Below are 16,314 nucleotides of genomic sequence, written 5' to 3'. Positions count from 1 at the left end.
CCACACGTGGCCCACCGAGGACATTTACCTGGTCTGCCGGGTGTTTTTGTCCCATTTGTTTTTTAACTTCAAAATAAGATATGTGCAGTGTGCATAGGAATTTGTTCATAGTTTTCTTTTAAACTATAGTCTGACCCTCCAATGGGTCCGAGGGACAGTGAACTGGCCCTGTTTAAAATGCTTGAGGCCCCCTGCTCTAGTGCAAGCCCTTCCTGTGACGCATGTCTTTACCTGTAATCAGTGGGCTTGCACTCCCCGCACAGGGATATAGGCCTGGGTTAGCAATAGAGAGCTCTCGCTTGGCTCCTCCCTTGACCTCTCATCTGCTCCCTCTCTCTCTCTTGTCCTCGATCCCCTGTTCCCTTTCCCCTTGTCCTCCTTCCCCTCCCTCTCTCCACGTGGACCACCAAGCGGGGCTGAGGTGAGCATGCTACTATGAAATGTGTCTGACTCCATTATTTCAATCTCTTTTATCTCTCAAGCTCTCTAGGACTTTAATGTATTATTTATGTATCTCAACCGTACCATTGTTCCTATCGAACCCGTGATTAGGGGGGGGGGGGCTGGCACCCATCCCCCTCAAGGGACCCTATAGTTTAGGAAACTACAACTCAGAGTCAAGGTGCTGGTTACAGGGGACCTGCTTCTCTCTTGACGGGGGGAAAACTTCTCATCTCTTCCCTACTTCTGTTGCTCAAGCCCTTGGTGGTCTTCCCGTGGCATGGACACCTCCCCCTCTGCCCCCCGTGCTGACCTTCTTGGTGCCTAACCAGCCTTTATTACATCTCAAAAACTATTGATTTGAGATTCACCCTATTACTGATGTGGTCTCATTCACGTAAAAAGACAATTTTATTCCCAAGTGGGATTACAGATAAAGTCTAGTGATTTTAATAATTACAACATTTATTTTGTGGGGGCAGAATTTCATGCATAATAACTCCCCCTTGCCACCCCACCAATTGTACATTTCTCTCAGGGTCAAGTACAGAGCCTGCCTCAAGTCGCAGTGCCCCAAACCAAAACTAGGCTGTGACTGTTTTACTTTCAACTACCAAAATGTATCCATGTATTTTTTTTTCACACACAGTTATTTACCACCCCCAGGATGAGTTCCAGGCCAGCAATCGAGATAATATAAAGACATCCTCTGATGCGTTAGATCCGTTGCCACCTCGCCAATTCTGGGTTTCAGAGTAGAGCTGCTCTGTCTTTAACTACAACCTCACAGCAGTGGATCGCCACCCCTTCCTTCAGTGCTGCTGCTGTGTGGGTGAGTTCAAACTGCCGACTTCTGGGTTAGCAGCCAGCGGCACAGACACCTGACAACAATAGCCTATTACAAGTCATGTATGACATCCAGGGAACCTAGGGAGCTACATGCTCATGTAGACATGCTTCCTGGGGAATAAGCCAGGAGCAAGATTCAGGAAGGCTGGAGGAAGCCAGAAAGACTCCTGGGAAGTGGAGGCCTTAAGAAAGGATAACACGGTCTTTGATGGGGTCCCAAAGGAAGTGTCCCCGGAGGGCTCCGTGAAGCCATCGGAAGGGAAGAAGTTCTGCTGAGAAGAACGACTTCACGGGCAGTCCACTTATGTGACCATGCTAGAAACAAAGTGGAAGGCAAGCCCATCTGTGTGACCTCAGTCTGAGTTCGCAAGCCCCAGCCCTTTGTGACATCACCAGGAGCTGCTTATAAAAAGAAAGTCTTGGTCGGAGCCACGTCCTCCAGCCTGGCCCCCATCACCTCCTGGGAAGCCCATGAGCAGAATCAAATGCCATGCTCCTGTTATCCGTTCTGCTGCTCATGGCAGAAGCCAAGAGCGTCCATCTCGGTAGGTGGACTCCTTTCCCAGTGACCAGAGCAGCTCGATCAGTGGGGGCTGAGCATGACAACTGTCCTTCCCTTTTCCCTCCCTCCTAGGCAGGGTCACACATATGAACCAGAAGGGAGACAAAGAGTGTGTTAGTTAGCTCATTCATTCTCTAGCTACTGTGGAAAACACGACGCACAAGAGAACAAGAAGAGTAGCTTTATGCTCTTCCACACACTTCCCCTTAAAACTGTGCCCTCCCCCCCAGTCTCTAATTCAAAATTGGACCTGTTTGACTTTAAATGTGCTTGTTGAAACCTGAGACCTCATCCCTGAAGGAATAACAAGGTGCTCAGAAACCTATGTCCACAATGGGCTGAGCAGCCATCTGCTGATTGAAAGGGAAGAGTATGGACGGTGGGCATCCTGGCAAAGCTGCTCTTGAGGAGCCCAAGTGCAGCTCAGCACATCCGCCTGGGCCTGCACGCTGTAGAACACGGCTTCTCTTCTTTATCAAGCACTTCCTTGCAGCTTTGATGTGCCATTTCTCTTCTCAAGGAGGAGCCTGAGGCTGGAAGGAAGCTGAGAGGTTTAGCAGCTTTTGTGGGCCAAGTGTTTTGACACCTTTAATGCTCAGAACATCACTGTAGGGTTTCTTGGTTCGTCCCACTTTCTGGATGAGGAACCTTGAGCTGTACAGTGACCTGGAAAGAGCAGAACTAGAACTGGTACCAGATCTGACTTGAAAGTCCTTGTTTCCCTCCCTTGCACGTTGTTTCTTGTATGAAATCACTGCTGCTAGATTACCCACTGCCACTGAATCAATGCTGCCTCATCTCGACCCCCTGTGGGTTTTTGAGACTATAACTGTTTACTGGAGTAGAAAGCCCAGTCTTTCTCCTGTGGAGCTGCTGGTGGTTTTGAACTGCCGACCACTGGTTACACCGGCCAACGTGTACTACTACATCACCAGGGCAGTCATTCAGTTTGCCTTTTTTAACGTGGCCTTGGATTTGTTTGGTGGGGGGGAGCTGGTGTGGAGTGTGGGGAGAGACTCAGCAGAACAGGTGCCCCTCTGCAATGGTGTCCAATCAGAGGCCTAAAACAAAGGGCTGTCCAAATGACATCTTGCCTATTTTTTACACCGCCTCAGCCATTGTCCAAAGAGATTTTATGCTCCGTCTTTAAATGACCACAAGATTCCACACTGGTTTCGTAGACTGTTCTTCCAGAAGCCAAACCCATTACTGTTGAGTGGATCTCCACTCAGATAAACGCTATAGGGAAGAAGGATAGCATTTACCCCCTAGGCTTGACAAGGCTGTAATTTTAATGGAAATAGAATGCCTCGGCTTTCTCCCCTGGTGAAAGTGGCTGCTGGGATTGAACCACCAACCTTTCAGTTATCAATCAAAGATTTTAACCTCTGCTCTACCAGGTTGTTCTTAGCCTGGAAAAAAAGGGGGGAGGGGGAAATGGCCCTCACTGCCAGTCTCACAGGGACATTGATATTGGTTCCAATGAATATTAAGAATTCTGATAGCCAGGGTGACTTGATCCTTGATGAGGTAAAGTGACACCGTGGCCAGTGGCCAAAGCAATGAGCTCAAACCTAAGAACAACTGTGAGGATGCCCCAGGACCAGGAAGTGTCTCATTCTTATACAAGGGGTTGCATTGAATCCCAAGTGATCCAAAGGCACCCACAACCAGCAATAGGGCGTGAGGATTTACTTTGAGCCTCGTCGTTATAATATTAGGCTCTTTGCACATTTATTATCACATGTAAGTCTAACTTCAAGTAAATATGATTTTATGCTCTTTGTAGAAATAAAAAAAAGCTGAGGATAAGACAGAGTCTATAGTTTTTCCAGATTCATGCAGCACATAAGCATCCTAGCCAAGATTTGGGCTTAGGTTGTCAACCTGGGGGCCTACGGTAGGTTTCATCAGCCACACTGCTCTATATTTCAAAGAAAGAGGATACCCCAGGATCTTCTGACAGAGGCCAGAAGCACCCATAGTATTTTGGCATATTTTTTCACTATTATATCATTAACATTTTCTCACATCATTGAAAAACTCCTCAGATGTATAATTTTCATGGATAAATAATGGTCCAGCATATGGATGCACCTTAAATTATGTAGTCATAACAGCCAGGTGGTTTGGGATGTGCTACCATTAAAGTTGATGACATTCATCTGCCTCACACTGGGACTGACCTTGGACAAAGATTCTCCCAGGAGTTCTCTTGGATTAGAGATGACATAATTGAATCAAGGAATTCTCCTGGGATCGCAATGCTAGAAAGTGACAGAGTTAATACTTGTGGTTCACATTCTGAGCCTTGTGGAGCAAAAATAAAGCATCTGTCGGCTCTCTCAGCCTACCAAGGACACCTCACTGGATTTCCTCATCTATGTAATAGTTACAAGCCGCCTCTTCCCAAATCTGATGGTGGTAGTGCTAGTTAGTAGTACTGGTCGATCTTGTAGTAGTAGATCATCACAAAAGGGTGAATATTTCCCCTTCGAATACCCCAGAGAGTTCAGATGAAATTGTCTGCCAGTCTTTGGCAGGATCAGGGATTAATCCTTTCCATTTCCTTTTCTGACAGCGTGTGGTGAGAGGCCAGGTTTTGAGGGAGGTGCCCAGTATTCCAGGATCATAAATGGGGTAGAGGCTGGGTTTGGTGAGTTCCCGTGGCTGGTGAGTATTCAGTCAGAACATGAACATTTCTGTGGTGGTACAATCCTGAACCCGTGGTGGATTCTAACTGCTGCTCATTGCTTTCAATTTGACCAACTATCGTAAGTACCCAAGAGCACACCCTTATTTAAGTCTTCCCTTGTCCATCCAGCTGCTAACCAAACTAACCAGACCTACTGGCTGAGGATAATGTAAGGTTGCCCAGTCCTGAGTCCAACATGAAATTCTGGTGACTCCATCCAGTCATGCCCTGAAGATGGGGCAACCAATAAATTTGGGGCTGCATATTCTGCTGTGCCATTCTCGTTGGTGCTTAGAGCCAGCCACAATGGCTTTCCTGAGGTTACACACTGTCCTCACCAGAAATACCTGTTGCTTGGTAAAGACAAAAGGCGTGGTCCGTCAGACTCTCCTAGGCGGTACACGTTCCTCTAGTAGAGAATGATCCTACTTCTGAAAGCCTGCTTTCCCAGGTCATCTCAGGAAACTAACTAGACTCCATCCTTGCTTCTTGTAGCGTGTTCTCTGTACTCTAGAAGATTATTGGACAATTTAGCATGTACTGATTACTAACCACGTGCCAGGGACTCTGCTAAGAATATTTGCCTACATTCACTCCTGTAATAACCTTACAATGACCCTCTCCGGTTGGTAGAATGTCGATAAGAAACCTGAGATCCAAACAGGTTGAGTCCCTCACCCCCAACCGATGGGTCGTAGGAATAGACAGGATTTAAATTATGGATCCAGAGATCCTGCTTTCCACTGCACCCCTTGAGAAACACTGAAAAGAATCTGGAGAGTTCATTTTAAAACTCTTGGGACAGCGTTTCATCATCATATCACCAAGAAGGCCTGTATGCTCTCCTCCTATCGAATACTGAAGAATCGGCTGTTGGACAGTCCCTGGCCATTTGGTCTGGAGGCGTGGCTTGCACTTGACCTCTTTACTGACGACCCTTTCTGCTTGATCAATGACAGGTCTAGGTTAGCTGGTGTTCCCGGGGCACGAACTTGTTGATAAACCAATTGAATAAAGTAGCTGTACCAATATGTATTTGAAAGCTAATTTGGTCTGCACCAAGAGGTCTTTTGTGAACCCTTCAAACTGTCCCCAAATAAAGGAACCCTTCCTTTATTACCTCAGAGTCTCCCTTCATATCTCTGGGATCCAAGATGGAACAGGAGAAGAGCTGGTGTTTGCTGCACTACTGTGCCCTCCGTGACCTCTTTCAGATTCTCACATCTTCTGAGTGACAGCTACCATTCGGTCTGTCCCAGAGCCCCTTAGAACTACATGGGATTTAGATTCTTCCGGAAATGCAATGGGTCCCCACTTTGTGACTTTCTTTTTCCTCCCGCTTCCTCTCTTTGCTTCTATGGCCCCAGACCAGAAGATCTGAGTATTGTGGCGGGGACCAACGACTTAATCAGTTCATCTAAAGACATCAAGAAGGTCACCAAAATAATTCTTCACAAAGATTTTCAAAAGGACAAGATGGACAATGATATCGCACTGCTAATGGTGAACTCACCCATCAGCTTCAATGACCAGGAAATACCCATTTGCTTACCCAAGCACCCCAGCCCCTCCACCTGGCATGAATGCTGGGTGGCAGGATGGGGACAGACTGTTACTGGTATGTGACCCTCAGTACTTCTCGAGAGGTACAAAAGGTGGGAATATTGGTGGCTGAGGATGCACCTTAAGATCCAAAGGGGAAGTGGGGGTGGGGGAGTGACTCAAAGAAGAGAGACGTGCGGAAGGAGGGAGGGGAAAGGGGCTTTGTGTCAGCAATCCCCCGCACAGTACAAGTTCACAAAGGCCCAATCTCATCCTCGTCCAAGCTGCAAAGGAACATCTTTCAAAGGCTGCACCCTGAGATACCAGGTCAGATCCAGTTCCCAGCCGTGGTTTGATTCCGTCAGTACCGAGTGTGTTATTTACATACTTGAAATGGACTATCTGTCGGCAGTACACACTCCAGTTTGCCAGCGGCCCCTTCTCCTCTCCCTTCTGTACCATCTCCCTCGATCCACACACTGATGTTTCACTGTCTAGCCTGGTGGAAGGTAACCTCCAGAGTTCTTAGAAATGAATCTGTTGTTGCTTGTGAGTTGGCTAAACTGGAAAGCATTTTAGAACTAAAAGGTGTGACAAAGGCCCAGCTTTACTGTCCAGTTGGCTAACTGGACAAAACCCACCGCAAAAAGGTTGGCCAGGGTAGAGGGAAAGCATCACAATGTTGTGAGCCTGAACCAGACTTGGACATTAGAGATGTGTGATCACAAGCTGCAGCCTCCTCCAGGTGGGAGTTCAAGGGTTTACAGTCAGACGGAAAGGGCTGGAACACTGACTCTGGCCTGTTGGCACTACTTAAAAGTTAGAAGTGGAGTGAGTAATGGGCAGGGAAGATTCTGAAAGAGGAAAATATTTACTAAGAAGAATTGTGAGGTCTTTGCATTCAGAGTAAATGAGATAGGGCAAAGCCCAGAAAAGACCCAAGACAAAATCCCTTCCAAGACTTTTAACCAACTCACTTTTTCTAGTGGTCCTGATTTTTTTCCCCACATTTTTCCCCCTCCTGCTGTTAAAAAAACCAACTTTCAGAGGCTTTCTGTGAGGGCAGGGCCATCTACATATGAAGGGGTACCCTCCCCCAAATGAAATTTTTTTTCAAAGCTATGTGTTTAAATTTTTTCTTTTACAAAACATCCTGATCACCTTCAAAGTACACTCCATTACACTTAATACATTGGTCAAATCTGTGATTCCATTCTTGGAAGCATTTTTCAAACTCATCTGCTTGGATGACTGACAGTGACTCCCTCATGATTTTCTTCACCTCTTCCACATCATCAAATCACTGTCCTTTCCTGTCCCTCTTCATTCACAGAAACGAAAAGAAGTGGCATAGAACAAGGTCAGGTGCAGGGGGCATGACAGGAATACTTTGTTGCCAAAAACTGGCTTTGTGAGCAGCTGCATTGTCGTGGTGGCAGAACCAATCCCGTCTGCCACAAATCGGGCTTTTGTTGCACACTGTTACACAATCTTTTCAGAACCTCTAAATAGAAAACAGTCTGACCAGGGAGAATTAACCCCAAATTCACTATCCTCTAGACATAAAAAAACAACAACCCCAAGTTGGCATTGATTTTTGGGGGTGCCCCCTTTTATAGTAGCAGGTGGCATTAGGCAAATAAACATGAAAAGGCAGAATTGTTCTTAGAAATGCTCAATAGGCAGTTCTGGAGAGCAGGGAAGTCAGTAGAGCTGGTTAAAGCCAATCAGAAAGTTGTCTTGGAAGTAGGAATAAGCTTTTGAGTGAGAAGGATAATGTAAGCAAGGGACGTTATCGGGGGGCCTGGGGGGGAGTCTGTGCATAGAAGTAAGGGACTCTGGAAGAGACGGAACGGCTGAAAGGTCGGCCGGGTAGCAGGCGGAGGCGTGGAGAGGCATAGGTAGGGTCAGAGGAGACTCGGTTGTATTTCTGACCCTGGGACCTGCTGAGTCAGAATGGAGCCCACTAGATAGCACTGGGTGTTTATCTTTTGTTGTGTTTCTGTGGGGTACTGCTGAATGATGGCGTTTCGAATGTGCTTTCTCCGCTGGCCAGATAACAAAAACTCTTTGACAACGGACATGATGAAAGCCCCAATGGCCATCATAGCCTGGGAAAGGTGTTCACAGATATTTCCAAAGCTTACCAAAAATATGCTGTGTGCTGGGTACAAGAATGAAAGCTACGATGCCTGCCAGGTAAGCAGAGGGCGCCCTCCCTCACCTGCCAGGCCTCCTCTCCATCGGCCATCAGGGCACGTGCACGGGGGTCCTAGTTCTGCTAGGATTCATGAAGGGCTTGGGACAGGAACTGGAGCCTTGGACCAGGGTGGTGGGATAAGGATGCAGAGCCTTTGGATACCCATCACTTGCAGAGCATCCTTGGAGCACAGCACCCCTGAGCAAACATGTCTGGTCTTCTCCAGGCAGGCTAGATACACGGGGACCCTAGGCTTATATTCACTCCTTGGAATTCTAAAACCACAGAGAGTCCAGGACAATTAGAGGGCCATGCAATGGGCCGTGTTAATTCATTAATTTAGAAATCTTTGTTTAATAGGCCCCAGGAACACATCCATGAATGAAATAAGGCTTTTCCTTTACAAGAGTCCACAGTATTCTGAGCAGACAGTGAAAAAATGGGTAGCCTTAATATATTACAGTGACCTACAGGTCTGGAGGACAGAGCTGCCCTACAGGTCTCCAAGGCTATACTCTTTATGGGAACAGACAGCTACATCTTTCTCCCAAGTAGTAGCTGGTAGATTTGAACTACTGACCTTTCAGTTAGAGCCAAGTGTTTAATCACTGCAGCACTGTGGCTTTTTCAATATCTCGGCAATGCAATTGGGTCTTCTTGAACTAAACAGTCTTGGGTTTTATCTTCTGTCTAATCAGATGAACATATAACTTTAAGAAGAGAAATATTTTTTCATTAATGACTAAGATAATAATAATAATAATAAGCACCTTAGCGATTATCTTCCTCTGATTCCAAAGATAAACTGTGGGGTTGGCCTTTAAAACTCAAAGATGCGATGTGTCTTAGAGGGACCACCATGGTGAGTCCACTTTGCACCAGCTGGAAGGGAGGTCCCTCCTCCTGGTGTGGGAAGTGAGTCTGTCTTATCACGGGTGGGAAGCGACAAGTGCAAATGCATCGTTCTCTAAGGTTTTATACATTCTGTAAAGTGATGTAAAGCCCCGCCCCATGGGAGAAGAGAGTCTTTAGCTACAGTCGTCTCCATAATTGTATAATGTGAAGATATTGGTCATTTTCCCTAATACACTATCAGATAGGAGGGCCTCGAGACTGGGGCTCTGGGGGACGGTTTGAGTAGTGTGGTACCAGAGCAGAGAAGCAGCTCTGAAATAAGAAGTTGGTCATGGCCCCACGGTGCCAGCAAAGTCATGGTTCTGAAGAACACCGTGAAGATGCAAAGAAGAGATAATATCAATGTTATGGAAACCTTATATTTCCTTTTTTTTCCTTCGGAAAGATTTATTCCTGATTCCTGCTATTTTGCTATGGTTACTTCTTCTTCTCTTCCTCTTTCTCCTCCTCCTCCTTTTTATTAAATCATTTATATTTTATCACAATCCATATGTACATCAATTGTGTAAAGCACATTTGTACATTTGTTACCCTCATCATTCTCAAACCGTTTGCTCTCCACGTAAGCCCCTGGCATCAGCTCCTCATTTTCCCCCTTCCTACCCGCTCCCCCCTCCTTCATGAACCCTTGGTAATTTATAAATTAGTATTTTGCCATATCTTACACTATCCAATGTCTCCCTTCACCCACTTTTCTGTTGTCCGTCCCCCAGGGAGGAGTCCACAATATATATCCTTGTAATTGGTTCCCCTTTTCCGCCCCCAAACCTTTTATTTTCTTCACATTATGAATAATCTAAAATATTTTAAAACAGAAATCTGGGCCTTCTGGTACCAGAGAAGATAGAATAGAAACTTTTCACTCTACCCCTTCCTTTAAATATGGTTTAATAACCTTGGGCATTATAAAACAAAAAGAGACTTTGGAAAGAGAAGAGAAAGAGGTGGACAGACTGGAGATCCTGAAACGTGAGGAACGACAGAGTGACGAGTCCTTGGAGCTCCTTTTCTGTGCCCTGGGTGCCCACCCAGAAAGCCGATGGGCACAGACAAAACAAACAAACACAAGTAACCGTGCCTTCTCTTTCCGCAAGATTAGGAAAAACTAGTCTAGCAAGACAGGGGAGCCAGAATTTTTACCACCACTGTGAAGTTGACCTTTCTTCCTCCCTCCCTTCCTTCCTTCCTTCCTTTCTTTCTTCCTTCCTTCCTTCATTTCTTCTTTCTTTCTCTTTCTTGTTTGCTTTCTTTCTTTTCTACCACTATCTGTAGTAATGAACCATCCCTTCCAACCTCAGTGTCAGTGAGGGATCTGAATTTCTATCCTCGTCCAGCAGTCAAAAATCGGTGCTCCTTTCCCTACTGACTTACTTTCAGATAGTGCCAGTTAAAATAGAAAATTCAGATGGTATCCAAAGTCTCATCATTCTCCAAATACCTAAGATGTGTGCTAGCTAAAGAATTGCACTAGAATACATGGATTCAATTTAGTGACAACATAGAATAAGAAAACTAAAATAAGAGTTAAGAATCAATTTTTAACTGAGAACATAAGGTGACAATTTCAGTTAAAATTAACTCAAAATGGGTCATGCACTCCCATGTAAATGTAAGATGCAAACTTTTAGGGGTAAAGACAGCATAGGCTATCATTGGAACCTAGAACTTGGTGACGAGTTCTATTCCACCAAAGGACACAGATAGACTGGAGCTCATTACAAATGTAAGACTTTAGCCCATGAAACATCTTGCTAGGAAGATGAAGAGAGAAGCACTAGAGTGAGAAAATATCTAACAAAGGAATCTAGACTATAGAAAGAACTCCCAAATCTCAACAGTAAAAAACAAAAAGCTATCCAGTTAGAAAACGGGAAGAGAAATTTCACTGAAGCATATATACATGAATGGCAACCAAACACATGGAATATGTGCAATATAATTAGCCATTAGGGAAATGCAAAAAACTCACAATGAGCTATAACTAAAAATCTATTGGAAAGGATAAAATTAAAAATAACATCATATGCTAACAAGAAAGCCACATGGAGCTTGCTGGCTGAGAGCAAAAGCCTTCCCTAAAGCTTGTAGCCTGAGTTCAAACTTCTACACTTCCATCAGAATAAAAACTTTATTTGCTAAAGCCAAAAAACAAATGCTGGTTAGGATGTGCAGGACCTGGATCATGCATACCTGACTGGAGGGAATTTTAGATGACACAATCACCCTGGAGAATAGGTCAATAGTGTCATGATAAACTAAATGTGCCCAGAAATTGTACCCTTGGCTTTCATTCCATAAAAAGAAATGTTTATGTCACACAAAAACCTGTATGCAGATGTCATAGTGCTTTTATTCATGATAGCCAAAAATATAACACAGCTATACCATGGAATACCATTGCTTCCACTGAGTCAACTCCAACAGACTAATACCTTGCCTGGTTGTGCGTCATCCTGTGCTTGTTAAATATTGTCAAATTAGTTCCAATTCATGGCAACTCTATGTACAACACAACAAAATATCGCTCAGCCCTGTGCCATCCTCACAAATATGGACAATCAAAAAGGAACAAAATATTTATATATTCAATACCTTGGATGAATATGCATAGACTTCTGCTGAGTGAAGCAAACCAATCTGAAAAGTTTACATATTATATGATTCCATTTACATACTATTTTCCAAATGACTAAGAGAAATGGAGAACAATGGAATTCATTACACTGCCAGCAAAGAAAACTTTGGGTGGGTTGCTACAGATAAAGGAGGGTTTTTGAGTTTGGAGGGATGTGCGTGTGGCTATAAAGGGGCAGCATGAGAGAACCTTGGGGTAACTGAAAAATCTATGGAGCCCCATTCTATGCTAAAATACACAGAATCACCACGAGTCAGAATTGGCCCCAGCCCAACTGGTCCTTTGAACATCCTGAGCACATCACCCATAACAGCTTTAGAGAAATCTGATTTCACTCCACAGCATCCTAAGAGGATATATATATATATATATATATAATTAAAGCCTTATTTTACAGATGTGAAAACAAACTCCAGTAATTGACCTAGTTATTTGAATCCATCATTCATTTTGATGGTTGAGTGGATCAGAAACAGTGTAATAATTTTTATAGCTTGTTCACAAATATAAATAAGTTCATCCTCTCTACTACTCTGTAAACTGGGCTGCGGAGGTTTACCTCTCCCGTGTAACAAATGTAGAATTTAAGTGATTCGTCCAAAGTAAATACCAGGCAGTGATAGAATCGAACCTGGAAGTCAGGCCCTATTTCTTTACCCACAAAGTGGATAGGAGTGATCAGCTGGTCCCCTTATCTCACAGGGGGAGACCTTAAGAGTCTCTTATGGATAGTATATTTCTCACATGATAGATCTTTGACCCTGATATTAGCTCTTGGGAGAAAGTCACTCATGGGCCACTAGTGTCAAGTTCCTTGTCGACTATCATCAGACCTCCTTAGAGCCAATTCTTGCTTTCTTTCCAAGAAGACGAGAAGGAAGAAACCACACAAAAACATAAAAAGACATGTATTGTCAGGTGCCCCATCGTCCATAAAGGAGATCTCTGTTGTCCCACTCTATCCGACAGGGTCACTATGACTCAGAATCCACTTGGTAGCAATCAGCTTGGTTATTTTTGTTTGCTTCCCTAAATGTACGAGGCTAGATGAGAAAGCATTGTTACTAGGATTCTCATTCATTCGTGTATGAGGTTGTTCCACAAAGGGGTGTTGATATGTGTTTGTGATCAGGGGATGGCTGCAGACAATGTCCATCAGTCACACAGTTGTCGTAGTCTCACTAGGGAACCTTCCAGACAAAACCCAACGAAGACATGGTTTTCTGGGAGGATATGCCTGAACCAGTTCAGTGCAAGGGATAGAAGGCTATGGCAACTGGTTTTGGAGGGATTCCAAAGGGGTGATCGTGATAGATTTTTCTCTAATGTTGCAGGATGATCACAGGGGCTTATGGTAAAGAAGTTTTCAGAAAATTGAAAACTACACTGGTGAGAAACAGGACAGGGGAGTGGTGTCAACGAATTGTTTTCCATGACACAATGCACCTGCTCATGCTTCAAGAGCAGCAACCAGAATGTCCTTGTAAAGGCTCCCATCCACCCTACAGCCAAGATTATGTTCCTGCACACTTCTTTTGTGCCCCAAACCCATAGAACATTTCATGGAAACACAGTTTGAATTCCTCAAACTCCCATTTTTAAATCATTTTATTGGGGCTCGTACAACTCTTATCACAATCCATGCATCCATCCACTGTGTCAAGCACATTTGTACACTTGTTACCATCATCATTCTCAAAACATTTGCTTTCTACTTGAGCCCTTGGTATCAGCTCCTCACTTTTCCCCTCTCTCCCTGTCCCCTCCCTCATGAAACCTTGATAATTTATAAATTATTATTTTGTCATATCTTACACTGTCCAACATCTCCCTTCACCCACTTTTCTGTTGTCTATCCCCCAGGGAGGAGGTTCTATGTAGATCCTTGTAATCGGTTCTCCCTTTCTACCCCACATCCCCTCCACCCTCCCAGTATCGCCACTCTCACCACTGGTCCTGAGGGGTTCATCTGTCCTGGATCCCCTGTGTTTCCAGTTCCTATCTGCACCATCAAACTCTCAATTTGAGATGGCACAAGTTGAAAAGTGCAGAAGTCTTTGGAAAAGGGCCAGAGAGTTGGCAACACCCCTTCAGGAGTGCCCAGACCTAGATGGAGTATACATGTACATCAAGAAATAGCTCCAAATGTTTCTATTTGTATTTAATGTGGCTATGATCTTGTAGCAATACTTTTTTACTTAACTTGTACATGAAAAATTTGGCATGTTGTCACTGTTAGGTGCCATCAAGTCAACTCTGACACATTTCAACCCTGTGTCCAGTAGGATAAAACACGCCCAATCCTGTGCCAGCCTCGAAAACATGGCTGTGCTTGAGCCCACTGTTGCAGCCATTGTGCCGATTCATCTCTTAGCGGTCTTCCTCTTTCTTGCTGACCAGCCTCGTCCCTCCTGACAATATCATCTAAATATGCGAGACCGAGTCTTGGCTTCCTTGTTTCCAAGGACTTTCCTGGCATTATTTCTTCCGAGATAGATTTGCTCATTCTTCAAGCAGTCGTCACGTAGAGTTGATATTCTTTACCAATGCCAGAATTCAAAGACGCCGGTTATTCTTCAGCTTTCCTTGTTTGTCTAGCTCTCTCATGAAAGGTGATGGCAAAGACCGGGGATGGAGTCTGATGTACGTTAGTCCTCAAGGTGACACTTTTGCTCTGTAACTCTTTAAAGACTACATTTATAGCAAATTTTCCTGATGCAACGAGTCCTTTGATGTCTTGACTGCTGCTTCCATGAGCATCGTGAGTGTAAGCAAAATGAAAGCCTTGGCAAGTTCAATGTTTCCTCCATTTATTATAAGGTCAAGTTATGGACGATTTCGCTTTCTTTGTGTTGAGGTGTAATTCATACTGAGAACTGAGGTCACTCGTCTTCATCAGCAAATGCTTCGCCTCTTCCTCCTGTACAGCAAGTAAGACGTGTCATCTGCAAAGTACAGCTTGTTGCTGAGTTTTCCTCCAATTCTGATGCTACATTCTCCTTTGTAATATCTGGCTTCTAGGATTATTTATTCCACATAGATGCTGACTAAATATGGTAAAAGATATGACAATGCACATCTTCCTTTCCTGATTTTAAACCATGTAGTATCTCTTTGTTCCATGTGAACAACTGTCTCTTGATTCTATGTACATGTTCCACATGAGGATAATGAAATATTCTACAATTCCCATTCTTCTTAATGCTAGACAGTTCGCTATGATCCACACAGTCAAATGCCTCTGCACAGTCAATAAGACACAGGTAAATATCTTTTCTAGTATACTCGAACATCAGCACTGATGTCCCTCTTTCCACATCCTTTTCTGAATCCAGCTTGAATTTCTGGCAGTTCCCTAGCGTTGGATTGCTGAAACTGTTTTTTGAATAATCTTTAGCAACATTTTACTTGTGTGTGATATTTAAAATGATATTCAATAATTTCTTCATTCTGTTGGGTCACCTTTCTTTGGAATGGGCACAAATATGGAGCTCTTCCAGTTGGTTGGCCTGATTTCTTGGCATCTATGTGTTGAAGCATCTCAATTGGTGTTCCGTCAATGCCTGGAGCCTTGTCTTTTACCAATGCCTTTGGAGCAACTTGGACTTCTTACTTCAATACCACTGTCCTTGAACATATACTACCTCCTGAAATGGTTGACTGCAAATTAATTCTTTTTGGCACAGTGACTGTGTATTTCTTCCTTCTGTTTTCTGGTGCTTCCTGAATCTTTCAATATTTTTGCCCATACAATGTTATGATTTGAGGCGTGAGTATTTTCTTCATTTATTTTAGCTTGAGAAATGCTGAATATGTTCTTCCCTTTTAGTTTTCTAAGTCCAGGTCTCAGCACATTTCATTATAATTTGTCTTCTCCCTCCACCCTTTGAAATCTCTTCAACTCTTCTACTTTATCATTTCTTCCGATCACATTAGCTTCTCTATGTCCTAATGCAAGTTAAGAGTCTCTTCTGACATCAATTTTATTTTATTTTGAATGATTTTTTGCTTTCTTTGTGTCATCCCACAACTTGTCTGCTCTTTGCTCATTTGTGTTCAATGCATCAAACCCTTCAACATCATATTTTGGTCCTCATGGACTTGCTTTAATGTTCTTTTATTCAAGTGGGAAGCTTCATAGAAGCAATTGATGGTCTGTCCCACCGTCAGCTGCTGGCCTTGTTTTGAATGATAATATTTAGCTTCTCCCTGGCACATTTCACAAACATAGTCACTTTGATTCCTGTGGGTTCCATCTGACTACTTCCCCATGTACAATCACTATTTAGGTTGTTGAGAAAAGGAATTTGCATTGAGTAAGTCATTGGTCTTTAAAAATTCTATCTTTCAATTCCTGGAGTCTTTTCTATCACCAAGGCCATATTTTCCTACTACCAGATCATCTTTTTTGTTTGTTTGTTTCCAACATTTACCTTCAAATCACAAGCCATTATTGATACATTTTAATTTTTGTT

At 43.8% G+C, this 16,314-nt stretch overlaps 1 protein-coding gene across 1 annotated transcript in view; it reads left to right on the top strand.

The window, feature by feature from the left end:
- Nucleotides 1-1,780: 1,780 nt before the first annotated feature.
- PRSS55 (serine protease 55) overlaps nucleotides 1,781-16,314 on the top strand; it is a 28,310-nt gene continuing 13,776 nt past the window's right edge. The window contains exons 1-4 of the mRNA XM_075557201.1: nucleotides 1,781-1,835; nucleotides 4,434-4,626; nucleotides 5,915-6,165; nucleotides 8,146-8,288. Of these exons, the coding sequence (XP_075413316.1) occupies nucleotides 1,781-1,835; nucleotides 4,434-4,626; nucleotides 5,915-6,165; nucleotides 8,146-8,288 (642 nt within the window). The remainder of the gene's footprint in view (nucleotides 1,836-4,433; nucleotides 4,627-5,914; nucleotides 6,166-8,145; nucleotides 8,289-16,314) is intronic.

This window comes from Tenrec ecaudatus, chromosome 8 (assembly GCF_050624435.1).
Source record: "Tenrec ecaudatus isolate mTenEca1 chromosome 8, mTenEca1.hap1, whole genome shotgun sequence".
In the NCBI taxonomy this organism is placed as follows: Eukaryota; Metazoa; Chordata; class Mammalia; order Afrosoricida; family Tenrecidae; genus Tenrec; species Tenrec ecaudatus.
Note: the sequence above shows the minus strand (reverse complement) of the source record. Positions and strands in the feature narration are given on the sequence as shown.